Here is a 27,292-nt window from a genome sequence, read left to right on the forward strand (position 1 = left end):
GTTGGCCTTTTTACACCTTTTTCTGCACCATCACTTGCAAAGCCAATGAAGCGTGCACCTAGTTTCATCTGATACACCTGCCATAACTGCAGGATACAGCAAGCAGCAGCCCTTGTGCATGAGTGCAGTTAACAAGTTGTAAACAATCAGGAAAACATCTGATGCACAGAATGAATACTTCTATGATTTTTTTGTGAGTCTCCTGATGCTGTGAAGTTTAGATGCGATTTCTACTGTTGTTTGTGGTGTGGACTGCTTGAGAAAAAAAATCTTCATGTTTGACTAAAGTTAATCGCAGCACATCACAAACATCTGCTCATTTGGGTTTGTTTTACAGTCCCAGGACCTGGGTACCTTGGGTAACAGTCAGTAATGATGAACTCTGCAGTCTAATGTGAGGCTCTCTGTAATACAGCTGAAGCTTGGCCCAAATTGGATCATGCAACAGCACAATGACCCCAAGCACAGCAGCAACGAAAAGAACCAAAGCTCAGTCAAAGTCCAGACCTCAACCCTGTTGAAATACTGCGGCACAAATGCCTGCAAGCATCAGTGAACTTAGGCAACACTTTAAAGAAGAGTGGGCTAAAACCACAACCACAACAAAAACTGATAAAGTCAGCTGCTTCAGGCTGCTAAATATGGTTCTACAAGCTACTGAATCCTGGGTTGTAGAAAGTCTTTTATAAAGTGTTTTTATTTAAACATTTTCGTCTTCAAAGTCAACACCATCTTTAACTGACCCATGCCAAGGTAATATGTATTACTTGACGATTATTTGTCAACTCTTTGTCTTGTATAAGACGTGGTTTACACTGGATATTAGTGTCACTGGTCTTGGTCATGTGATCTATCGCAGGTGATTTAACGCCCCCATGTTTCACAGGTTCAATAAATAAGGACATTGGCGTTCTTCAGTGAGTGGATCATCCATTCTTTTCTATGTTTAATAAAAAAGAACAATAGTGCAAAACAAACCTTCCCTCTAATAAATCAACAAAGAAAAAAGGAAACAAAATACGCTGACATTCCTCTTCACATACCATTTAATGCTATCAGTGACTTTTCTCTACAATAAGAGGTATTACCAGTTGCTCCCCAGCAACAGCAACTCATCTTGCTTTGCTTAAAATCTCAGATAGTGAATTTTTTAGGCTTTAATTGAGGTCCGACCTGCATGACATGTTATTATATTATATTAAATTATATATTATGTACTGATTTTGTCTTTCTTTTAAGAGAAAAATATTTTTTAACCTCACTTTCCATGTTTTTTGGGTGCACAAACTTAAAATGCATCTGTTAAACACAGAACAGGTAAGTATATAACCCCAATAAGTCATACCATCATGCTTACTTATGTGGACTTGAAGACAAACCCGATCGAGACACATGCAGTTAAAATTTAAATGTAATTATGACAACTTACAATAAATTACAACGTGCTTTTGCCAATAACAGTCAAATTCATAAAATTAGAAATACAATAACATTACACCGTTGATAAATAAACAGATAAGACTTCAGGGGTGAATGAATCGTTGTCAAACTAAATGGCAGACACAAGGTGCTCATGAGAAATTCATCGTGTAACTTTTTATCAGTTTCACATTTCAATACTGGCTCCATGTAGTGTTGCTATTATCAATGCCTACAATGAGATCAAACTAAGCAGGTGCAGTGCGCTAAACATCAAACAGTGCCTCATGTCACCTAACGCAACACAGACACACAACTGAGCAGTGGGAGATATTTCATAACAGCAGCTTATTGCTTCTGTGGACTGTCAAAAAAGCTCACTTGCTACTGAGTGGCCTGCAGTCTTCCTTCAAATCACCTGGATTCATGAATACTGACAACAATGAACTAACAAAGTTTCTCTTTTTGCGAGAGAAACATATGAAGCAAAGTAGTGTTCTTCCAACTGTTATTTTTATGTATCTGAGCAGCTTACTGTATATAATCGCCTGAAATAGTCATCTTGTAAAATAAGCTCTGACCCAGACTCTACAGGTGTGGGGAGACAGACGACCAAATCCTGGGCATCCAGGATGCGAGTCTCCAGGTATCAAGCAAAATCCAGCGACTTCACATCTATTCTGCTTTCTTAAAAAACAGTCGCTGCATTTCATGAGGTGAAAATGAAGGAGTGCTGTCACAATAATTTCACAGTCCGGCAGCGGATGCCACAGAGTTCCGTGGTTGAATCTGTGGTGTGTATACGTATGTTTCTAAACCGTGGCAGCAGATGTCAAATGATGACGGCAACTGTTTATCAGTGGGAGTTTTGTGTGTGTGTGTGTTATTGTGCAGGCATGACTCTCCACAGCTGTGCTCTTTTAGAAGCCTTGTATATGGCAATAGGCCTCCAGGCTAGAGAAGAGGACGTAGAGGAACCAGAGTCCAAAGAACAGCAGTGAGGTAAGGACTTTGGGGACGCGTGGTCCTCCTAGTTCACCACCTATGGACGGCCTTCGGCGAAGCATTAACACTCCCATACACAAGAAGGCAAAAATGGTGAAAAGCGTGACAGAGAAGGCCAGTGATCCTGGGTCCACACGGAAAACCTTCCCTTTGACTTCCCAGTATATGGCAGACACAGACCAGGCCACACCTATGCCCAGAAACACATTAACTGCGTTACTTCCTGTCACGTTTCCCACAGACGCGTCTGCGTACTGATCCTGCGTAGCAGCAACTTTACTAGCAAAGGTGTCTGGAAAAAAAAAACAGTCAAGTTAGAGAATGAGGCTAATCAGCTGTACATTCTTACATTCACTTTCCTAATTCAAACTTCTGCAATACAAGAGTGTTTACAACAACAACTATGACAACAAGAATACCTCACTAACCAGGAAGAGAAGTCCCCAGTGCTACAAAGACCACTGCAGTGACAGTGTCTCTCAGGCCGACGGTGCACCCGAAATGGGAGGCTAGGTCTCCGATAATGGCTGTTAAAATACCAATGACAGTGATTGACACTATGAAGCACGCCCAGCCATTCCAGTACCCTGTGGGTGGGACGCAAGCAAACAGGATCTTCCAGAAGATACAAAATATGTGCATGAAATAGTCGAAGCAGTTGGGCACTCGCTGCTCCTCTCCCTCATCCTCATCACCTGTTTACCAAGACACAGAGAAAGTAAATCAAACACGGCAAAAAAAAGAGAAGACGTCAATACCTACAAATGGTGCAATCACACTTTGGGCCAATAACAGACCGCTTCATAGTATCAGATGAAGCTTTAACCCTGTAAGACCCAACACATCAAAAAATAGCCAGAAAATTATGATTTTTTGGAACTGAGATGTTTATTAAGCCTCATTACAAAATCCACAAAATGTTTTTGCTATATCATGTTGTGTATGATATATTTTTATTATATGTTTTTGTATCGCATTTGACACATTCAGCATTTTTGACAACTTTTTGTTAACAACAATGTTAATTTTAGACAAAAAAAAAAGTTTTGTCATAACATTTTAAAATTGATCACTGATCAAAGTATTGATCATATTGATGAGATAGAGGTCTCAGAAACTCATGTATCAACACTTTAAATGAGTAGATTTCTTATTTTATATTCCCGCTTCCATGTTCAGTTTTCTCCTTCTGCACTTGGAAATTATTTTGACATGTCTGTAATTCTCAAACTATCAATATAAGATTTTCTGTAACATTTGTGCAGTAAACTGCTGTTGAACCCACTGAATTAAAGATGAAAGTTTGCTCTTCTTGTTTGATTTACTGTAAAGTCCACAATTATGGGGGGCAGAGGCAAAATTACACAAAAACAATATGTCACTGTCCAAAAAACTTGCAGACCTATCTGCAGCTCAGTATTTCAAGCATCTTAAATCTTTCACATCCATGAGCCAAGGTGACGTTTACTGTACACTAGTCAGTTTTAACCACCAAAAGTTTATTGTTGAAGTTAGAGTTCTGTTTGGGGGCGATCGTGGCTCAAGAGTTGGGAGTTCGTCTTGTAATCGGAAGGTTGCCGGTTCGAGCCCCGGCTTGGACAGTCTTGGTCGTTGTGTCCTTGGGCAAGACACTTCACCCGTTGCCTACTGGTGGTGGTCAGAGGGCCCGGTGGTGCCAGTGTCTGTCAGTGTGCCCCAGGGTGGCTGTGGCTACAATGTAGCTGCCATCACCAGTGTGTGAATGTGTGTGAATGGGTGGGTGACTGGTTGTGTAAAGTGCTTTGGGGTCCTTAGGGACCAGTAAAGCGCTATACAAATACAGGCCATTTACCATTTACAACACAGAGACATTACCACACTTCCCAGACCACATTGTGTCCATACCTGGTTTCAAAAGTACAAGTCTTCATTTCTTAATTATAACGTTCACAAAGTCTTATAATAAAATTACATGCAGTGCAATAAATTTCATGCTTAAGGATTTAAGGGAAAACCTGAATTTCAGAAATTTACAAGTGAAGCTCCAAAAAATGACAAAAACGCAAAACAATAAATAAATAAAAAGATGCCACTGACCTGCACTGACTGTGACCGCCCCGATGAACTGCTCTTTCCATGAGCGTGTACCAATCACCACGGCCAGATTTGTATCCTTGAGCAGTTTGTCCACAGTGTTCTGTTGCAACAAATTAAATATGTTGGTAATCAAGCAGAAACAATCATTGCTTACATGGATGCATACACAACAGATGGGTTCACATTACACAGTTTCAAGACTTTTTTTCAAACCACGTCTCAAATGTCTTTTCATTTTAACTTGTTTTGTTATTTAACACACACCCGGACACCAAAAAGAATAAATACTATTTAAATGATCTATTCATTGATCTAATTGAGAATAAGAACACATGAACAACACTTATTGGCCACTTAATTAGGTATACCTGTTCAACTGCTCTTTAACATAAATATCTAATCAGCCAATCACACGGCAGCAGCTTAAAGCATTTAGGCATGTACGCAGGGTCAACACAACCTGCTGAAGTTCAAACAGAGCATCAGAATGTGGAAGAAAAGTGATTTAAGTGACTTTGAATGTGGTGTGGTTGTTTGAGAAACTGCTGATCTACTGGGATTTTCCTTCACACTAGAGTTTAAGGAGAACGGTCAGAGAAAGACTGGTCAATGAGTGCCAGTTCTCTGGGTGAAACTGCCCTGGTGAAGTCAGAGCAGAAAAGCTAGACTGTTTCAAGCGGATGGGAAAGCAGCAGCAACTCACATTGTTGCCCGGTCTAATCAGTCTAATTAGTTCTGTTGCCACATTTGGATGGTCAGAATCTGGCAGGGTGGACCCATCCTACCCCGTATTAACAGTTTAGTTCTGCAGTAATGATATAATATTATGAGGCATTTTTTCTTGGCACACTTTCATCCCTTTATAATCCCAAGTGTTAGGATAGTGTGCCTTGTCACACAGCTCTAATCATCTCAAACTTGATTGTTAAACATAACGATGAGTTCAATGTACTCAAACGGTCTCCACAGTCAGCAGAGTACCTTCCAAGAGATTTGAAACTGAGAAATCTGCAGCAACTGAGTCATGCTGTCATGTTAACATGGACCAAACTGAGTAATGCGTCCAGCATCGTGCTAAATCTCTGCCATGAAGAATAAATGTATTTTTGAAGGCAAAAGGGGTTTGAACCTGGTATTATACAGGTATACCTAATATAGTGGCTGATGGGTATAAACACAGTACCAAATGAGATGGACTTAGTCAAGCAGTGCTTACACAATACACAATGTACACACACATTCCTTCTATGTATGGGAAATAAAGGTACATGGAATGAAATAAAATAGATAGTTTGGAAGCAGAAGAGTATCAAACAGCGCGTGAGTAGAAACTGTACCTGGTCTAGTACTCCATTGGGACTCTAACGCACAACAAGGCAGCAGGAGGTTAGTGAAGAAAACCACATACTTGTACAATCTTACACATTTATTTTTCAAAGTTTTTAAAGGAATTTTTCCAAATTTGCAAGTAAAGTTCTGGTTTAATTTGTCAATATTCAGGCTGCATGTGTTTAACATAACTTCATGTCAGTAACTGCCACTTTACTTGCAGTGTAACACTTGTATGAGCGTCATAATATAGAAACAAACACCCCCCACTCACTCCACACACACCTTAAACTCACAGGACTCCTCTATGATGACCTCTAGCCTGCTGTGCTCTCCAAGAATGGGTTTTCCCATCTCAGAGATCCTCCTGGCCTGTTCCTCCTCAGGGGTGGGATTCCCTGTGAGAGAGCGCAGACAGGAGATCACTATTCAAGCATTAATGATATCTTACACACGTGCTCTTAACCTCAGTTGAGGCTAAGGTGAAGAAAAATAGCACACTAGCACATGCTTTCAAAGTATGGCGTATTTCAAAGGTGTGTGAGCAGCATTTCAAAAGAATCTATAACTTGGCTAAGAAAGAGGTCTCGTCTGCACCAGCAGCTCTTTAGAGAGACTGTACCTTAGACCTGACCCCACTCAAAACATGTGGGCAGCAGAGCTTTTTGAGCATGGTAAAGGTCCTAGAAAGGGGACTGTCTGTGAACTTCTTTTCATGAAAAACAGTCCATCGTGCTAAAGGACCCAGGCACAATGGAAAGAAAAGGAAAAAAGAAAGCCGTTTTTGACTGGAACAAATCTAATTTACACGAAAGATTCCTGATAATTAATGAACCAGCCTAGCTAACCACCAGCTATCACCAACAAACACGACAATGTAACATGTTATATAGTAGCTTCTGCATTTTTAACCATTTACAACTGGTTGCAAATTTTGCCATCAGAGTGGGAAGACAAGTGCACAGTACAGTGCATCAATTACATTATATTGCCAAAGGTATTCACTCGCCCATCCAAATTATATTGAGGTGTTTCAATCGCCTCAGCATGCAGACTGCTTCTACAAACACACTCAGGAGCTCAGTGTATTCTACTGTGGTATCGCAATGAGATGTCACCTGTCTAACAAGTCCAGTTATGAAATGTCCTCACTGATAAATATATCCACAGGCAACTGTTAGTGGTATTATAACAAAGCGAAAGCAATTGGGAACGACAGAAACTTGGACACTTAGATCGCTGAGGTCATCAACTCTCTGCAGATTCAATCGCTACAGACCTCCAAACTTCATGTGGCCTTCAGATTAGCTCAACAACAGTGTGTAGAGAGCTTCATGGAATGGGTTTCCATGACCGAGCAGCCGCATTAGAGCCGTACATCACCCAGAGCAATGCAAAGCGTCAGACGCAGTGGTGTAAAGCACACCGCCACTGGACTCTGGAGCAGTGGAGACATGTTCTCTGCAGAGACAAATCATGCTTCTCTATCTAGCAAGTCTGGGTTTGGTGGTTGCCAGGAGAACGTTACTTGTCTGATGCTTTGTGCTAACTGTAAAGTTTGGTGGAGGGGTGATTATGGTGTGGGGTTGTTTTTCAGGAGCTAGGCTTGGCCCCCATAGTTCCAATGAAAGGAGCTCTTAATGCTTGTGGTGGCAGATTTCTTTTGTATTAATCATATGTTTTAATCATATCACATTAGTAATGGTAATATCGCTTTCTCACTTCAGTATAGCAAGATCAGTCCTGTCACCAGTTGTATGCATGCATGTAGAATGTTATCACAAGTGGACCCCAAGTTTTATTACGCCTTCACAGTGGATCCATTGTAGACGGACATCCTGCTCAAGGGAGGTTTTAAGGATGGGGCTGAAGGTAAAGCCCCCACCCGTGAGATGGGCCAACATGTAAGAGTTGTGGAATGTGACATATCCATATTGCAATATGTTATTAAACCACTTCAAAATGCTCACTGGGGGTGTTTGCAGGTTATTTAAAATTTCCACAACATGCTTCGGCATGTCCTGACCTCTACCTGAGGTCAACTGCCTACTTGTCTAATATCAGTGTCTGACCTCACAAATATGCTTCTGGAAGAATCGTCAAAAATTCCCATAAACCCATCAACACACTCCTAAACCTTGTGGAAAGCATTCCCAACAGAGTTGAAGCTTTTCCTGGCCCAAAGATGGTTTCTGCTTGCTTGAGTGAAATGTGCTCACCTGGGTTGCACATAAGCTAGCCAGGTTTTCCAGTCTTTCTACTTGTACTTCCCGAGTGTTTGGCCCTCTTCACAAGCACATTTAGTGTTTCATCCTCTGGCCCTGCCACTATTTTTTTTAATAAAAACACAAACCCGTGGAATAAATATTAATGTATTCATATACGTTTTACAGACGTCTTCATGCCCATTGAGACAAACTCACAAATTGACAGTAAGGTATTAAAGTGAGTGTAAAAAGAAGCAAGAGCTTGGGCGTTCACTGAGCTCAAAACAAGAAATGAACATTTCTGCTGATAGTGTAAAACGACCACTTCACACTGTCACATTTAGAGCCAAGGATTTGGAATTTCAAAATAATAGCCAGCTATTTTAAAATGCTGCACAGATCACACACAAAACCACACCCAAACAATCTTACCCTGGTTTAGCAGCAGTGCTGTGAACAAAGACAGATAATGACTGAGTACAAGCAATATTTTCATGCTGTGATAAAACAGCCTTACACTAAAATGAAAGTGTTCATTTCCCTTCTGAACTTCCACAAAAATTATTTTATACACGACTACTTCTTTCCCCTCCACTGGCATGCAAATATCCAATTTCTGCATCTTTTTGACACAATGAGGTTACACGAACAAATAATTACACCAGCAACTCATAATTAGCTGTAGCGTCTGTGCTGCAGTGAAACAGAGACAGTAGTGAACGCCTGCGTGTTTGGTTACTTGCAGCATTCAGCTGCGTGTGTTGTTGTTACTGTTTTGATACTTGATCTTGCACGTTGATACGATCTAATGCTTTCTATTAGTGTAGATGAGAAAGGAAAAACAGACTACAACTGTTATCTTATACTCATTTTTTTAAGTGACAGAGTCATGAGAAGTCACTTTAACATTAAAAATGAAATCTGAAATAATTACACACTCACAAGAGAGTCCTCGCTTTAGCCATTTGGGGTCATCAAGCACAATGAAGAAGTTTTCCTGCTTTTCATACTCCTCCACGTTTATAATGCACACTCGCAATGTCTGACTGAAGACACAAGCACACACACAGACAAACACACACACACACACACACACACTTATTTCTATACAGAACAGTTCTGTAATTTTACACAGGAAGAAAAACTCAGAAATACAACATAGTCTCTGCTTCTTAAACATCTGCACCTATATATATGTAACATGCATAGGTAATGTCCAATGAACTGAATTTACCACTTGACACACCTGAGCTCAATAGTGAATGAATAGGGTCATAGCAAAGACTGTGAATACTTTCATTAAATTGCAAAAATTTCAAGCAAACCTTTTTTTATTTGTCACTTTGTGTGACTTAAAGTGAAAAATAAATATAGGCTTGAGTTTTAGCACCGCAGCCAAAGTCGAGATGTCAGGAATGACAGCTTATAGCTTGATTAACAGTGTGCCCCTATCTCCCAGTCATTGCCTCTATGTTACTATACCTTACCTGGTCTGTTCATTGGTGAATTCCAGCTCCCCTCTGGTCTCCTCGTAGTCCACTCCTGCCTTGGCGCTGCCATCTTCCGTATGGTACGGCACAGCAACTGTGCCCCTGGACCCCGAGTTCCTCAACACAGTCACCGTCAGGATGCCTGTGCTCTCACTCACCCGCAGCACGTGCTGCTCAAAGGTGAAGATGCCAGCATGATCGTCGTCCAAGATGGTGACCGTAGCAACCAGCGGCTCCACTAGTCTCCCTTTGGGTGGAGTCCCCGTCCCTTCATTTCCACCCTCCTCTAACCTCAGGTTCTGAAGGCGCACAAAGAAATGCTCATCCTCTTCAAAGATGTCATCATCCAGGATCCTCACCTGGAGAGAGCAAAGTATTTTAAAGTTACATTCCTTCCAGATGCACGTGGTTGTTAACCATTTTATTGAACATTCACTACAATTAAATTCTAATTCAATTTCAATTCAATTCAATTTTATTTATATAGCGCCAAATCACAACAAAAGTCGCCTCAAGGCGCTTCATAGATACAGAGAAAAACCCAACAATCATATGACCCCCTATGAGCAAGCACTTTGGCGACAGTGGGAAGGAAAAACTCCCTTTTAACAGGAAGAAACCTCCGGCAGAACCAGGCTCAGGGAGGGGCGGCCATCTGCTGCGACCGGTTGGGGTGAGAGAAGGAAGACAGGATAAAAGACATGCTGTGGAAGAGAGACAGAGGTTAATAACAGATATGATTCAATGCAGAGAGGTCTATTAATACATAGTGAGTGAGAAAGGTTACTGGAAAGGAAAAACTCAATGCATCATGGGAATCCCCCGGCAGCCTACGTCTATTGCAGCATAACTAAGGGAGGATTCAGGGTCACCTGGTCCAGCCCTAACTATATGCTTTAGCAAAAAGGAAAGTTTTAAGCCTAATCTTAAAAGTAGAGATAGTGTCTGTCTCCTGAATCCAAACTGGAAGCTGGTTCCACAGAAGAGGGGCCTGAAAACTGAAGGCTCTGCCTCCCATTCTACTTTTAAATACTCTAGGAACAACAAGTAGGCCTGCAGAGCGAGAGCGAAGTGCTCTAATAGGGTGATATGGTACTACAAGGTCATTAAGATAAGATGGGGCCTGATTATTTAAGACCTTGTATGTGAGGAGCAGGATTTTGAATTCAATTCTGGACTTAACAGGAAGCCAATGAAGGGAAGCTAAAACAGGAGAAATCTGCTCTCTCCTTCTAGTCCCTGTCAGTACTCTTGCTGCAGCATTTTGGATTAGCTGAAGGCTTTTCAGCGAGTTTTTTGGACTTCCTGATAATAATGAATTACAGTCGTCCAGCCTGGAAGTAATAAATGCATGAACTAGTTTTTCAGCGTCACTCTGAGACAGGATATTTCTAATTTTAGAGATGTTGCGCAAATGGAAGAAAGCAGTCTTACATATTTGTTTAATATGTGCGTTGAAGGACATGTCCTGGTAAAAAATGACTCCAAGGTTCCTCACAGCGTTACTGGAGGCCAAGGTAATGCCATCCAGAGTATGAATCTGGTTAGATACCATATTTCTAAGATTTTCAGGGCCGAGTACAATAACCTCAGTTTTATCTGAATTAAGAAGCAGAAAGTTAGCGGCCATCCAGGTCTTTATGTCTTTAAGACATTCCTGCAGTTTAACTAATTGGTGTGTGTTATCTGGCTTCATGGACAGATAGAGCTGGGTGTCATCTGCATAGCAGTGAAAATGTATGCTATGTCTTCTAATGATGCTGCCTAAGGGAAGCATGTATAATGTAAACAGAATTGGTCCTAGCACTGAACCCTGTGGAACTCCATAATTAACCTCAGTGTGTGAAGAGGACTCTCCATTTACATGCACAAATTGGAGTCTATTAGATAGATATGATACAAACCACTGCAGTGCAGTACCTGTAATACCTACAGCATGTTCTAATCGCTCTAATAGGATATTATGGTCGACAGTATCGAACGCTGCACTGAGGTCTAGCAGGACAAGCACAGAGATGAGTCTACTGTCAGAGGCCATAAGAAGATCATTTGTAACCTTCACTAAAGCTGTTTCTGTGCTGTGATGAGCTCTGAAACCTGACTGAAACTCTTCAAATAAGCCATTCCTCTGCAGATGATCTGTTAGCTGTTTGACAACTACTCTTTCAAGGATTTTTGATATGAAAGGAAGGTTGGAGATTGGCCTATAATTAGCTAAGACTGCTGGGTCTAGAGATGGCTTTTTGAGTAAAGGTTTAACCACAGCCAGCTTGAAGGCCTGTGGTACATAGCCGACCATTAGAGATAGGTTGATCATATTTAAGATCGAAGAATTAATCAATGGCAGGACTTCTTTGAGCAGTTTTGTAGGAATGGGGTCTAAAAGACACGTTGATGGTTTGGAGGAAGTAATTACTGAAGTTAACTCAGAAAGATCTATTGGAGAAAAAGAGTCTAACTTAACATCAATGGTACTAAGAGTAGCTGTAGATAATATTACATCTGTGGGATGATTACTGGTAATTTTTTCTCTAATGATAAAAATTTTATTTGTGAAGAAGTTCATGAAGTCATTACTAGTTAACGTTAAAGGGATGGTTGGCTCAACAGAGCTCTGACTGTTTGTCAGCCTGGCTACAGTGCTGAAGAGAAACCTGGGGTTGTTCTTATTTTCTTCAATCAGTGATGAATAGTAAGATGTTCTGGCTTTGCGGAGGGCTTTCTTATAAAGCAGCAAACTATTTCTCCAGGCTAAATGATGATCCTCTAAATTTGTGACACGCCATTTCCTCTCCAGATTACGAGTCATCTGCTTTAGGGTACGTGTTTGAGAATTATACCACGGAGTCAGGTACTTCTGATTAGAGACCTTAGTTTTCACTGGAGCTACAGTATCCAGAGTCGTACGTAGTGAGGAGGTGAAATTATTAACAAGATAATCAACCTCTGTTGGGGTAGCGTTCAGATAGCTGCTCTGCTCTGTGTTGGTACAGGGCATTGAAGATGATAACAGTGGGTGGATTATATTCTTAAACTTAGTTACAGCGCTTTCAGAAAGACATCTACTTTGATAAAATCTACTCTCCACCGCTGTGTAATCAATTATTGTAAATGTAAATGTTATCAGGAAATGATCAGACAGGAGAGGGTTTTCAGGAAACACTGTTAAATGTTCAGTTTCTATGCCATATGTTAAAACAAGATCTAGAGTGTGATTAAAGTGGTGGGTGGGTTCTTTTACATTTTGAGAGAAGCCAATTGAGTCTAATAACAGACTAAATGCCATGTTGAGGCTGTCATTTTTAGCATCTACATGGATGTTAAAATCACCCACAATAATTATTTTATTTGAGCTCAGAACTAAATTAGATATAAAGTCTGAGAAATCAGACAGAAACTCTGTGTAAGGCCCAGGTGGACGATAGATGATAACAAGTAAGACTGGTTTCTGAGTTTCACAGCTGGGGTGGACAATGTTAAGCATCAGGCTTTCAAATGAATTAAAAGTCTGTCTTGGTCTTTCATTAATTAATAGGCTGGTGTGAAAAATTGCTGCCACACCGCCCCCTCGGCCTGTGCTTCGAGGTTTCTGGTAGTTAGAATGACTCGGGGGTGTTGATTCATTTAAACTAACATAATCATCCTGCTGCAACCAGGTTTCTGTAAGGCAGAGTAAATCAATTTGTTGATCAATTATTAAGTCATGTACTAACAGAGACTTGGAGGAGAGAGACCTAATATTTAATAATCCACATTTCACTGTTTTACTCTTTGGTTCAGATGTGGATACTGTATTGTTCTTTCTTTTTGATTGTTTATGTTTAAGTTGTTTGTTGCTGGTTTTTAGTTTGTTTTTTGTCTTTTTGGAAGCTGACACAGTCTATATGGAGATGGGTTTTTGGGGGGGTAGCAGGAGGAGAGAAGCTGCAGAGAGGCGTGTAAGACTGCAACTCTGCTTCCTGGTCCCAACTCTGGATAGTCATATTTTGGGGGGTTCAATAAATTTGTCCATATTTCTAGAAATGAGAGCTGCTCCATCCAAAGTGGGATGGATGCCGTCTCTCCTAACAAGACCAGGTTTCCTCCAGAAGGTTTGCCAATTATCTATGAAGCCCACATCGTTTCTGGGACACCACTCAGACAGCCAGCAATTTAAGGAGAACATGCGGCTAAACATGTCACTCCTGGTCTGATTGGGGAGGGGACCAGAGAAAACTACAGAGTCCGACATTGTTTTAGCAAAGTTGCACATCGATTCAATATTGATTTTAGTGACCTCCGATTGGCGTAACCGGGTGTCATTACTGCCGACGTGAATTATGATTTTACTGAATTTACGTTTACCCTTAGCCAGCAGTTTTAAATTTCCTTCAATGTCGCCTGCTCTGGCCCCTGGAAGACAATTGACTATGGTTGCCGGTGTCTCTAGCTTCACATGTCTGAGAACAGAATCACCAATTACCAGAGTTTGACCCCCGGCGGGTGTGTCACCGAGTGGGGAAAAACGGTTAGACACATGAACGGGTTGGTGGTGTACCTGGGGCTTCTGTTTAGGACTATGCTTCCTCCTCACCGTGACCCAGCCGCCCTCTTTCCCCAGCTGCTTGGGGTCTGCCGGGGAACAGCTAGCGGGGCCTACGCTATCTTCGGCTGCACCAGCTACAGGGGCCTGGCTAGCTACGGGTGAATGAAGGGTGCGAAGCCGAGTCTCCAATTCAGTAATCCTGGCCTCCAGAGCTGCAAATATGCTACATTTGTTACAGATATCATTACTGCTAAAGGAGGCCGAGGAGTAACTAAACATCTGACACAATGAGCAAGAAAGTGCAGGAGGGACAGGTGAAGTAGCCATGGTGCTAACGAGTCGGCTACGAGCTAAGCTAAGCTAGCGAAACAGTACAGAGACAGTGAGTGAATACTTTGGCTATAAATTAGGTAGTGAGTACACAGAAAGTGTGCTTCGGATGAAGCACGTGAAGATTATACTATGAAAGAAGAATGTATTTAAAAGTTGTTAATTAAATTGCTAAGCAAATAAGCTACTCAGAAACACCACTGTGTTTGAGCAGGAACAGGAAGTGATACTCTACCGCAGAGCGAGCGAACACCAAGTGACAGCGCCACATTCTCAGAATGACAGATTCTTTGATCCCACTGATGACAGACACCACAACTATAGGGGAGAAATCTAGATTCCTGGTCACCTCTCCAGGACAATTTTTGTGTTTGACACTTGACACTTGACAGTGACGATAAACGTTAAACACTGACACTAACATTAGCTTTTTTTCCTGTCTTACCTTGATTTCTTTGTGGGTCTCCCCTGGTTTGAACACCAGGGTTCCCTCAGTAAATTCATAGTCTGCTCCAGCATTGGCAGAACCATTTTCTGTACAGTAGTCCACATAGAATGTATTCTGACCAGTTCCCCCATCGAGGATCACCCCCAGGGTCAGGGAGCCACAGTTCTCCGTGCACTGATACTGGGAGCTTTCAAAACAAATGTGCGAGCACGTGGCCTTATCAGTCTCGTGGCCTGAACGTCGCGCGTGCTCAGCAGCATGTTTCTTTAATATGTTACCAGCACCGATCATCATGCGAGTCGCCTGGACACGGTAGAAGGCACGGCTCTTCTTCTGGTGAACCAGGGCAGAGTAGTTGGCCATCTCGATCAGCTGGTCCAAATCTTTGTCTGGGTGTTTCTCCTTAAGATCTTTCAAGATGCGGACAACCTATCAAAGCAGGAGAACTAGTAGTCAGACTAGGTCTTGTGTTTACACAGATATGTGTGTTGCTTAATGTTATGTAAAAACACCCTTTAAAAACTATTTGCTCAACAGTGTCTTACAAGAAGAGATTTTATTGTAACTATCCAGACAGGGTTTGCAGTGGGGATGTGAAGAGGGATGCTCACACCAGAACGAAAACAAATATCTTAGTTTGTGATGACAAAACATGTCGTTGTTTCTTTGACGACCTGTCTGCTCTCCTGCAATTCCCTTATTGAGACTCCAACAGATAAAATCTTATTTGCTTCAGGAAACGTGACAATGAACTGCCACTATTTAATATTACATGTACTTTGTATTTATTTTATTTGCTATGGACCCATGCGTATCTTTAATAAAGTGAAACTAAACTAAAAACTAATGTCTACTGTGACCATTAAATATGACTGTTTATAAACTCACTGAGCTCTAAATAAAAATGAACTGATTGGAAATGTGTGCAGTAGCAGTAAGAACTTTACATGCATTCATCATGAGCATGAACATGAAAATACATGCATACACCCCCACTAATATTTGGCTACATTTTAGTGGGCTTGCCATCAACAAGCTGTTAGCATAGCTTTGGCCACACTTCTTGGAAGAATTTGTAGCGTTCACTTAAATTAGTTGGTTTCTCGGCACAGATCTGGTTTTGGAGCAATTTTCAACATGGTTAAGGGGAGGAGCTTTGGTACTCAAAGATAACCAGTTTAAACAATGTACATAACTGCAGATTATTTAGATGTGTGACCACTTTGCCACGATCTAGAAGAAGACATCATGACATCACCACAGACTGAGAGGCTGCAGACCAAGAAAGAAGTCCATGCTCCTTCACTAAAATGTGCAGCTGCCCACATGGACAAGCCAAATGCTTTCTGGGCAAAAATGTATGGTTAGATGAAACAAAGATTGAGATATTTGGTCACAATGACAAGACATATATTGGGAAGAGTAAAGGTAAGGCTTTCTGAAGATCGTATTAGCGGTCAAGAATTGTTGTGGCAGCATCACATTCAGTTCATGCAGCAAAGCATGAAGTGGATGGAATAATGAAGACTGAGGACTGCCTCCAAATTCTTCAGCTTCACCTTAATTCAACAGCTACACAGTTGAAACCTGGTCTCAGTTGGGTGTTTGAATAGAATAATGATTCCAAGCACACATCAAAACTGGTTTTGTAATGGGTAAAGTAAGCAAAGGTAACATCAGGTTACTGGAACGGCCTCCCCAAAATTCCGGCCTCAATCCTATTCAAAATTTGTTGACTTTGCTTGAAACTGATTAAATATCCAGTCAGAATTACGGCAGTTGCTTGCTGATGGCTACCAAAAGTACCTGGTTGAGGTGGAACTTGTTGAGGAACATTTAACCATTAGTGTGGATACAAGAAAAGTTTTGACCCTGAGTGGATTAAAGTAAAACAAAATCAAACTTGTGCAACCCAATGCTTGTTTTTCAGTCATTCAAGATATATGCTGTATAATTATTCCAGTCTGGATAAAGAACAGGTCAAAGAAATCACTAGAAAAATAAACTTATCATGACATTCATGTCATTGATGAGATTTTTGGCCATAACTGTATATCAGAGGGGCAGATCAGGCTAAGCGGTTAGAAGACAAAGTTAGAAGCAAGGTCGAGATGGTTTGGACAGGTGCCGAAGAGGCAAAGAAGGATATATTGGACAAAGGATTTTGAAGATGTAGCTGCCAGGCAGGAGGAAAAAAGGAAGACCACAGAGGAGATTCATGGATGTAGTGAAGGGGGACGTGCTGAGGGTTGGTGCTAGAAACAGGGTGAGATAGAGGATGATGATCAGCTGCGCCGACCCCTACAGGGAGCAGAGTTCTAATTAGATAAAACAAAACAGATGTTAAACCTGAAATTAATGGAGGAAAAAAACGCTCTTTTAAAGCCTTCAGTCTGAGTGGCTCAATAACACGTTTGCCTGAGTCTTACCTCATCTTTGTTCTGGTCTAGTTCATTGCCTGTCTGCACAGAGACCGTAACAGTGGAGGAGTTTCCAGGGCATGCACTGCTGTCTGACAGCTTTCCGTCCACGATCACGTCAATGCCTTTGGGAGCAAGGTCCCCTTCCATTTCCACCACGATGCCGTGCCTCTTGTCAGCACGGTAACGCTTGTGCATGTATTTGTAGAAGAGTAGGCGGCGGTCAGCGATCCAAGCCAAGATCACACACACCGGAAAATACAGCAGCGTCACTATGGCCTCCCACACCTGATTATGCAGGCAACATGAAAAATAATCAGTTACTCATTTGATATATTAAAAATAGAATAAAAGGTATGAGTATACCTTTTAGCTAATTAGATGTTTGGGTGAGTTTTAGAAACACAACATCTGCGGCAAGTTTTTAAAAACTTAAATCTAAAAATACAGACTGTGGGTGTGCAAAGGGTTACCAAGTGAGGATTTACCAAACCTTGTAATACAGCTCGTAATATTTTGAATGTCACGTAAGATTCAGTATTTAAGATCCCCGCATCTGTTTGAAGATTCTTGCCACTTATATTTTCCACCGTTTCCCTTTGTTCTCCACAGCAGAATTCAGGTGTTGATTTAAATATTTGTTTTCTTGCTAATCTGTTGTCCATACATGAACATTGCAAAGTGCAACAGTGAGCCACCACTTCTGTGTCTGCAGCTCAGTCATGTGATGCTTTGCTTTGCCCTTCTGCCAAGCAGAGATGTAGTTTTTATGAGTATTATTGATCTTTCAGTTTCCTCTTACTGACATTTCAGGTTCTTTCAAACTAATTGATGCCTACGAAGCACATGGGCCTAGGAAAGCTATAAAAAGATATTTTCAGATCTGCTGCTTAGAGCATAAGATTGTTAGGATTGCCACATTTGGTAGAATTGGTATGATTATTACTTTCTGATGACAATGTTGACCTCTGGCTGACTTAGCAGAAAGTAAATTTGAACAAACATTTGAAAACAAATGGCACTAATGTCATACAAATAAAAGTAACAATGCATTAATATTTAAAGCTGCGGGGTGTGAATTCTCACCACTAGATGTCAGCAGACTGCAGATTGAATCCTGTTTTCTTACCTCTCCTTACCTCGCCTCTGGAGGAGGCTGTAAAACTGTGTAAAAAGAGTCCAGTGTGAGCGTATGAGTCAATGACGCTTACTTCTGACCGACGACAGTGATACTGCAGTGAGTTGTTGAAGATATCCTCAACTTTTCCGTCCATAAGTACTGCTGTTTTTGCCACTGCTAGCTGCTTTTAGCCAGTGTTAGTGGAAGTTTCTTTGAAGTGGATCTACCGTTGCTGACTTGGACACTTAGGGAATTCTCTTGTATTATATGAGAATGTAACCAACCCGTGTGCTTTTTGTAATAATCCAGTCTATCATTAGCTGGGGTAATACTGGCTTATAACCAGCTGTTATTGTTGTTTAGCTGGACCGTTGTCAGCTGTACGGAGTCAGAAGCGTCGCATGTCTAATCTGCTGACAAAAGGTAACTGTGATAATATCCGGAATAAATGTGTTGGAGACTTGAATTCATTTCAGGAGATTCCACTCGCATTTATGTTTTTTCATAAAGGGGACCCCTTCTTAGATGAAAAAATATAGGTATGATCCTGTCCGCAAGTGCTGGCACAAACTACAAGTTTGCCTCCACAGAATGCAAACCCCTACGAGTCCTCTTTTCCTCCGCCTGTGGCAGTGGTGTCCAAACCCAGGCCTCGAAGGCCGGTGTCCTGCAGGTTTTAGATGTGTCCTTGATCCAACACAGCTGATTTAAATGGCTGAATTACCTCCTCAGCATGTCTTGAAGTTCTGAAGAGGCCTGGTAATGAACTAATCATTTGATTCAGGTGTGTTGACCCAGGGTAGGCTCTATAACCTGCAGGACACCGGCCCTCGAGGCCTGGAGTACGCCAAGCCTGGCCTATGGTGTACGGGCAGTCTCTAGCCCAGGGGTAGGCAACTCCAGGCCTCGAGTACCGGTGTCCTGCAGGTTTTAGATCGCACCCTGGGTTAACACACCTGAATCAAATGATTAGTTCATTACCAGGCCTCTGGAGAACTTCAAGAAATGCTGAGGAGTCATTTAGCCATTTAAATCAGCTGTGATGGATCATGGACACATCTAAAACCTCCAGGACACCGGCACTCGAGGCCTGGAGTTGCCTACCCCTGCTCTAGCCATATTCATCTGGTCCTGCGTATTCCACGTGAAGGGCCAACATGGCATTTTCAATGAGTTTTCAATTTGTTGAAAGAAATAATAATACACTAGTCACTGTATATTTATGAGTACAACACATTTTTTCAAGAAAATAATCTCATAAAACCACAAACTTTAAAGAAATACTCATTTTTAAAGTGTGTTTAGTGCAGAGGCTGCGTTTCCAAAAATTAACAATAGCACTGTGGCCAGAAGTACATATGTTTTTCAGTTAAAATGTATGCAACGATCAGAACATACCTCTACAATCCCAGGTGAGATGACAGCCAGTATGAGGTAGAGCCAAATGTAGGCAAAGATACTCCAGAAAGCCGTTATGAAAAACACTCGGAGGTGTTTGATCTTACGAGACTCTCCGTCAGGGACCACCCACACACACAGACCAATTATCACAAACATATTGAAGGCAGCGCTGCCCACTATGGTGCCCGGGCCGAGCTCCCCAGCATGGAAGTTGTGGCCACACACCTGTTAAAGTGAGAAAAAAAGAGTCAATCAAAGCTCATTTGTTAAGCTAACTAGAACCGAATAAGAGCCACGTAACAACTAGAATTCAAAACAGACTCCGAGTGCACATACAGCTCCAGCATTTGTTGTATATGTTACGCATATGTTGCTGCAAATGTAATGAGTTGTGCACCTCAATAACAGAAAGCAGGATCTCAGGTGCGGAGGAGCCCAGTGCCATGAGCGTGAGGTTGGATACAGTCTCATTCCAGATCCGTACCGTTGCGACTGTGGTTTCACCGTTGGGTTTGGTGACGGTCACCACTTTCTCCTGCAGTCACAGAAGTTTGGGAAAATGCCCAAAATGCTTAATTTCAGTTAAGACATATTTGAAATGCCCAAATACATCAGGTTGGAAATCTTGTTTATAGTCTGGTACAAAAAACAGCTCATTTGACTGTTGACAGTTTTACTCTTCATAATAACTGCACTGAGGACTGCTTCTCTAATTTCAAAATGCTGTTACATTGTGTAAAATGTAAACTCTAATCACAGGTTTTGAGTCTACTACGGTCCATTTTAAACAAGCTTTGCCACAGACAAGAATCCAGTACTGATTTTTGGCCCCATCCCTTGTGTACATGTATCAATCTTTTTATGATATTAGGTACTATAGATGATGGATATTCAAAGCCTTCACAATTTTATGTTGAATAATATTCTATTTTTTAACAGATTGGCAAACCTTTATTTAAACTCTGCTTCTCTAAAATAGTTTTTCTACACCCAATCATGTTACTGACCTGTTGCTAGGTCATCTAATAAGTTTAAAACGTTTCTACTGGTTTTGCATGAAACAGTAATATGTCATGCAAAATTTAATATATAAAAATATAACAACAAGAGTTAAACTTTTCCTATGTTTACCGTATTCTGCTGTGAACAAAATATGAATTTATAGGATTTGCAAAATCAGGCATTCTGCTTTTACATTTACATGGTGATCCAACATTTTTGGAAGAGGGTGGTAATTTACTTTGTGTAAGGCATAAATTTAGGGGTCTGGCTGCTTTGATTGACAGGTATGCCACCACTTATTTAATAGAATTATCTGTAAAATAATTATCTAGTTGTAGACCAGCCAAGAGATTTGTGCTTTGGCTTTGGTACTGAAATTTAAACTAGCCTGTTATTTAGCACTGATGAGCATGTCTACAGCTTGCTAACCAGGATTACTACCTTTAGCGTCCATTTTTAGCTCCCAGAAAAACAAACTACTCATCGGCAGTTAAGACTGTGATTCAAAAGTGGAATCCAAAAGCAATGGGTGAGGTGACAGTGGCTTTGTCCATCTTATACTTACAGTCGATGCTTCAAACACAGTGGGCCTGATACTAGAACTACTTTTGTTTTGGCAACGAGTTAATGTGATAAAATTATTTTTTTAAATTGAAGATTGAAAATTGAAAATTTATAGTAAATATTTTAAAACTGTTTCTCTTTATTACCTAATTCTCATATCTGTTAATTCATCTAGGGCGACATATACTGGCACTTTACTTTGATATTTTAAAAAAATGCAAGCTCAAAGTGGAAACAAAATTTGCCTTTTCCTGATAAAAAGGAGCCAAAACACTCTTCAACTATGAGCAAACACAAAACCCTGATAGTAAAAAATTTAATGGTTGCATTTTTTAATTCCCAATTTTAAGTTCAATAATACCTGCGAGGTAATGACTTCTATAGATGCCATGAAGCGGTCTGCAATGATGGACACACCCAGGAACATGTACATGAGACAGAGGAAATAGATGATTGCCCTCCCTGCCTGCTCCCCCAGTGGAGGGTTGAGTGGTAGCCACACCGGCAGCAGGATGCCGGGTTTACAAACCACAGTGTCAGAACACGTCCGTTTTCCAGAGCCTGAGGTGTTACCAGAGGATTGCGGCAGCTCAGGGCCAGATGCTCGCTCCACAACCTGGGGCTTGAAGGAGGTCCCGGCGTGGCACAGGAGGAGGAACGAGAGGAAGAGGAGGCTGGAAAGGTAAACCGGAGGGGGTCCCATGGTATCCCTGAGTCAGGAAGGGCCTGGGGGTGGGGTTCACTGGGGGAACCGCTGGGTCAAAAGAAACTCCTAGTGAAGCAGAGGAGCACACATTTTTTTGAGAAAGAGAAAATCTTTATCGTATACGATAGTTTACATATCTCACCATGTCTTAAATGGTACATGATAGGCTGGTTCTTATACCCTGCTTTTCTATTCTGCTCGAGCACTCGAAGCGCTTTATATGACAACAAGCCTCGTACACCCACTAACGCACCTTCATACAGACATGCCTAAGTGCTTTCTAGCCAACAACACACACACACACACACACACACACACACACACACACACACACACACACACACACACACACACACACACACACACACTACATTCATCAGGAGCAAGTAGTTTGTCTTTTCGTCCTTGAGTGTCCTGGTCTGGATGCACTATCCAAGAATGTGAACATCAGCATTTAAAGCAATTCTAATGTAAACTATAACAGCAATGCCATGCAAATAAGTACATTTTAAATATGCTCTACATCAGATTACCATAAAAACAACATAAAAACATGGATGCGGCTGTAAGAACAGTTCTGCAGTCTTCACACAAAATTCTAGACACGCTGCTTCATTTCTTGTATTATTATGATCTTTGAGAGCAGTTTAAATATTAGACGTGTTTTAGTATCAACTGTCAAAGCTCCTCCCCTTCCCGCATATTTAACCTATGTAATATCCAGCAGATGACGATATGATGACCGTCAGAGTAAAACATCATTCATACTGCTTCAGCGATGTCTTCAAGCACACTCTGTCAGAATGCAGGCTCCCCCATTTCATTTAGTTTTTTTTTAAGCATAGCCGCCATCACAAAGGCTTGTTATAGGCAGTTAATTGTAAACTGAGCTGACTGAATCAGTGTAACAACATATCAAAATGACCTCTAGCACCAGTCACTGAGACCTGGTGGCAAGACTAACTAAGGACTAGTTTAGAGTTCAGTCAGTGTTCAGCACAGCATCAGCATCTCTGTGTGAATACTACATCACAGTCATTTTAAGGCAAATTTCCAACAGGACATATATGACCTTTTGAGATTGCAGTGATAAAACGGTCAGAAATAGAAATTTTCACTTATAACCATACTATAATAGATTTGGGCAATATTTGCTATTCCCCATAAAATACTGAAGTATTCTGTAAAAGGTACAGATGTCAGAATGATGGCGGAGAGGCTCTTTGAATATAGACGTTTACTACATGGATAAAAATTGAAGATATGTGCGTGTATCCAACTCTGGACTTTTTCTAAGATTATCCATCTGAATCCAGCACTTTATAGCAGGTCATATGGTCGATGTTGACCTACTAGCAACAGTTTCCTTGCTATCCTCTAAATAATTTGTAATTGATCAGTAATGAAACTGGCTAGTTTTCAACACTGATGTTTTGTCCAACATTGCGATTGAGATTTGGACTTTCATAACATTAGTTTAAAGCATATCCATATTTTAGTTAACATCTAGTTAGAATTAGGGACGTGTAATGTGGTTCAGACACCAAAAGTGGGGAGGATTTGTATTCAGGTAACCCTGGTCATGAGATTAAGTAGCCACCAGCTGTCTGGGTTCACAGCAATGATCCATTCATTTATTAGTAAAAATGACAGAACAGTATATTGTGAAACATAAAACAAACAGAACAGCAGTCACAAGAGATGTTAGTCTTCACCATCAGACTAGATAAGGACATTTTAATTGAACACATCCAGACTCCTGATGATTCCTGACATCCTGAAACAGCCCTTTAGTGAATTCACCATCTCCCCCATGCTGACTTCCAAAACATCAAACCACAACAATACTAAGCACTGATGGAATATTGGATTTGGCTAAACAATGCTATTGACATTGCTGATAAGCGCTTAAGGAGGGAGTGCTGTTAACCCTTCCTGAGTTGCCTCATTGCCGTAATCATGTTCACCTAAAGTCTTGATCCACAACCTCACCAAATTCCTCTCAGACTTGAGTTTTTACTTCAGCCACTGCCTGAGCCACACTCCACTTGGCCTAATGGTTCCCATCAGCTGCTTCGGGAGTTCCACAAACTCATTAAGACTCCACTCCTCTCTTCACCTTAGTGCCTGAGAGATACTACCACAGTTCTAATGACTCAAAAAAACTTGCTTTTAACAGGAAGAAATCTCTGGCAAGAATCCACCAAAGCTGTGTCCTCTGCAGCGTCATGCAAAGAAGAGTTAACATGTCATCCCCAAGCTGAAGGTGAAGGAAAGAAACCCTTTAGTCCACCAAGGAAAACCCCAACATACAACTTCAGAGTGGACCAGAGTCCAGCTCCTTTTCAGGAAACAAGGTCAAGAACCTGAGTTCTGTGTTGAGGTCAAGTCAAACTATTTCTAGCTCTCCACTTAATCCACTAGGTAATGCTTAAACTGCATTCACATTAACGATAAGCAGAATTTTTGACAACAACATATACCGGGCTTGTTTGTTTTCCAATAATCCCACCAATTAGATGTGCTCTTCACTTACCTTCCATGTATTTCTATGCAGCCAGTAATGTCAGACTGCTGGTTTTCAGTAACTTCACTGATTTAAACCAGAAAGAGGAACACAGGCAAAAATGTCACTAACTGTAAAGATGTGCTACCTTCACTTATTGATTGATCAGTGAGTCATGATATTGCAGTCAAGTATTCTAGAGCAGCGGTCCCCAACCTTTTTTGCACCACAGACCAGTTTAATGTCAGACAATATTTTCACGGACCGGCCTTTAAGGTGTCACGGATAAATACAACAAAACAAAATGATACGACTGAGACAAAAACTGTTGTATTTTGTAAGTATAATAATAAACGCAAATTCACTGTGTAATTGTGTAACTATTTTAGCAGCGTCCTCCTGAAATGCGCCAACAACATTGAGAGTAACATCCTCCTCTCTGCCCCTTAATGCTCTCTGGTCGCTATGGTAACGCGTAAATATTTATTTCAAAATAAGAGACACAACTACAACACGTGAAAAGACCCAAGGAAACAGAGTTAACGATAAAACCCCTGAAAACCATGAATTTCACATCCGAGCCTCAACTCTCACGGACTGGTACCAAACGACTCACGGACCGGTACCGGTCCATGGCACGGGGATTGGGGACCGCTGTTCTAGAGTTCTCAAGTTGAAAACAAGTATTTTGGCCATTTCCAACACGTGTTTTTGATTGAAAGGAAGATTAACAATATCAAGCACCACACAGACAAAGTGTAACAGGGAGATTTAGTGTAAGCAGTGAGTCTGAGGGTGTCATAGCAGGGTGGGAGAAAGATTTCAGCCTTTTTTCAGTGCTCCTCTTGAGCCCAACGCCTCCACTGCTCTTGCACAGGTGACACTGCACTATTGTGCACTGTGACTTGAAACAGATACTGGGGTGCTGCATCTTTGATGCAGCCGGAGCTCTGCCAGCTCATTATGCAGTTGTGATTCAAAAACACAGCCCTGAGGGCCTGCAGCATCGCATTTCACTTTCCAAGGCCTGCTACGGTTACCTCGACCTCAGACAGAGGGCTACCTTACGCCAGTGGTTGTTGTGGGGGAAACAGGCTCACCAAAAATAACCTCCCCAATAATCATATTTGGACAATAGAACAAAGAACAAAACTGTTTGGCGCAAGTTTGAGCATGACGACAATAACACTAAAAACACTCATATTTATTTTACTGTCACATAAAAATTATTTTAAAAAATAATAATCTGAATGCCAGCCCCTTTAAGAAGTCCACTAAATGTAAAAGTGAGAACCAAAGACTTCAATATTTTATATGACCTTTTTAACATTGTGACGAGACATGCTTAAAACATAAACTCAGATTTGTTCAGAATAGTAAACGGTGAATTTTGATGATTGGTAGCATGCAACAAAGCCTCAGTGGATAATGAGTGCTAGCTAATCAAGAAGCTGGTACAGGATAAGCTGGATGCATTATTGATCAATGCATTCACCTAAATATAGAAGGATATCTCTTCCTTTCAATCACCTACTCTTTAAGGATCATTCATATGAAGAGCCAAGTGGATTTATGAGTCAGACATTAAGTGCGTGCTTCATAGTCTTTCCACTTCAGAGACTGGGTAAATAGGCAGATAAATTGGCAGACTACTGCTCCTCCCTTCGAGCTGTGCAGCTCTGCAGTGGCACTGATTCAGGTCAACTCTCTGATTTTTCTGGAGGACTGATGTTCACTGGGAACTTTATTGTCTTTTAAGGATTATAAAAAAACCAAGGATAGTGAACAACATAAAGTGCAAAAAAAATGTGGCACTCTCTTCTTACAAGCCTCTCTAATGCCTGGAGTACAGGGGTCCCAGGGTGTTGACAACTCTGTGGTCTCTCTGTCCTCTTCACGCACAGGAACAGTGAGCTGGATGACAGCTCCTCTCCCCTTACGGCCTCCGACACGGCCACTATCTGTCAGCAGCACCGATAAGTGATTGCCTGGGGTTATCTTACACGGATAGGAGAGCCAGCAGAAAAAAGAGTTAGCACCTTTAACAGTTTAATATTTCCTGCCTGTATCCTGGCCGTGGGGTATTGTCAGATAAAGGGATGCTCTTTCTGACATGTGGAGCAGTCGGGCATACAGGTGAGTTAAAGATGAATAATTAAAGCATCAATAATACGAAAAAAATGCAATCGGACTTACAGGAGTCATTTCAGAGGTGTCCAAAGTCTTCCCAACCACTGGCTATTCTGTGTTAGCGCCAACAACCAAGTGGATGACATTGCTTTCTGCTGTGACTCTAAACCAGTCAGACTCAGAGACAGTGAGGCAGATGGGCATGTTACTTATTCAGTAATGGATTATCTATTACAGTCAAGTTAAGTACTTTGATTACAGTGATCACAGAAATAACACATATATATCAAATACTAAGCACTCTTGCCTAAACTAAAAAGAAAACCAAAGACACTTCCTGTCTTGGTCCCGTTTGACATATTCTCCAAAACAGAGACCTGAAACGCACACACAGACCTAATCAGCGATCCATCACTGCAGGAAGAAACTGTGTTGCCCCAACAGCTCAAACATTAACCTATATGCAGATTGACACAGATCAATTTTCCAGGATGTAAGCTCTATGCACAGGTAAACCAATAACACACCGTGTATCAGTTTCACAGCCAGCCAATCATGGCCTGCAATTGCACACAGAGCACAAGCTTACACTCGTTTGTAAAGCATTTCCTCTG

At 41.3% G+C, this 27,292-nt stretch overlaps 1 protein-coding gene across 2 annotated transcripts in view; it reads right to left on the minus strand.

Moving 5' to 3' along the window:
- Positions 1-697: 697 nt before the first annotated feature.
- Positions 698-27,292, minus strand: part of slc8a2a (solute carrier family 8 member 2a) — a 35,112-nt gene continuing 8,517 nt past the window's right edge. The window contains exons 2-13 of one of the 2 annotated variants that reach the window (XM_084941517.1): positions 21,698-22,108; positions 20,168-20,305; positions 19,768-19,995; positions 17,259-17,537; positions 14,827-15,258; positions 9,524-9,885; positions 8,979-9,082; positions 6,115-6,227; positions 5,838-5,861; positions 4,501-4,600; positions 2,853-3,119; positions 698-2,716 (exon numbers count right to left, since the gene is read on the minus strand). In XM_084941517.1, coding sequence (XP_084797643.1) covers positions 2,340-2,716; positions 2,853-3,119; positions 4,501-4,600; positions 5,838-5,861; positions 6,115-6,227; positions 8,979-9,082; positions 9,524-9,885; positions 14,827-15,258; positions 17,259-17,537; positions 19,768-19,995; positions 20,168-20,305; positions 21,698-22,039 — 2,766 coding nt within the window. In that variant the 5' untranslated portion in view covers positions 22,040-22,108 and the 3' untranslated portion in view covers positions 698-2,339. The remainder of the gene's footprint in view (positions 2,717-2,852; positions 3,120-4,500; positions 4,601-5,837; positions 5,862-6,114; positions 6,228-8,978; positions 9,083-9,523; positions 9,886-14,826; positions 15,259-17,258; positions 17,538-19,767; positions 19,996-20,167; positions 20,306-21,697; positions 22,109-27,292) is intronic. The other variant, XM_084941518.1, reaches the window with a different exon arrangement.

Source organism: Perissodus microlepis, chromosome 10 (genome assembly GCF_051167445.1).
Source record: "Perissodus microlepis isolate ML-2025 ecotype Zambia chromosome 10, ASM5116744v1, whole genome shotgun sequence".
In the NCBI taxonomy this organism is placed as follows: Eukaryota; Metazoa; Chordata; class Actinopteri; order Cichliformes; family Cichlidae; genus Perissodus; species Perissodus microlepis.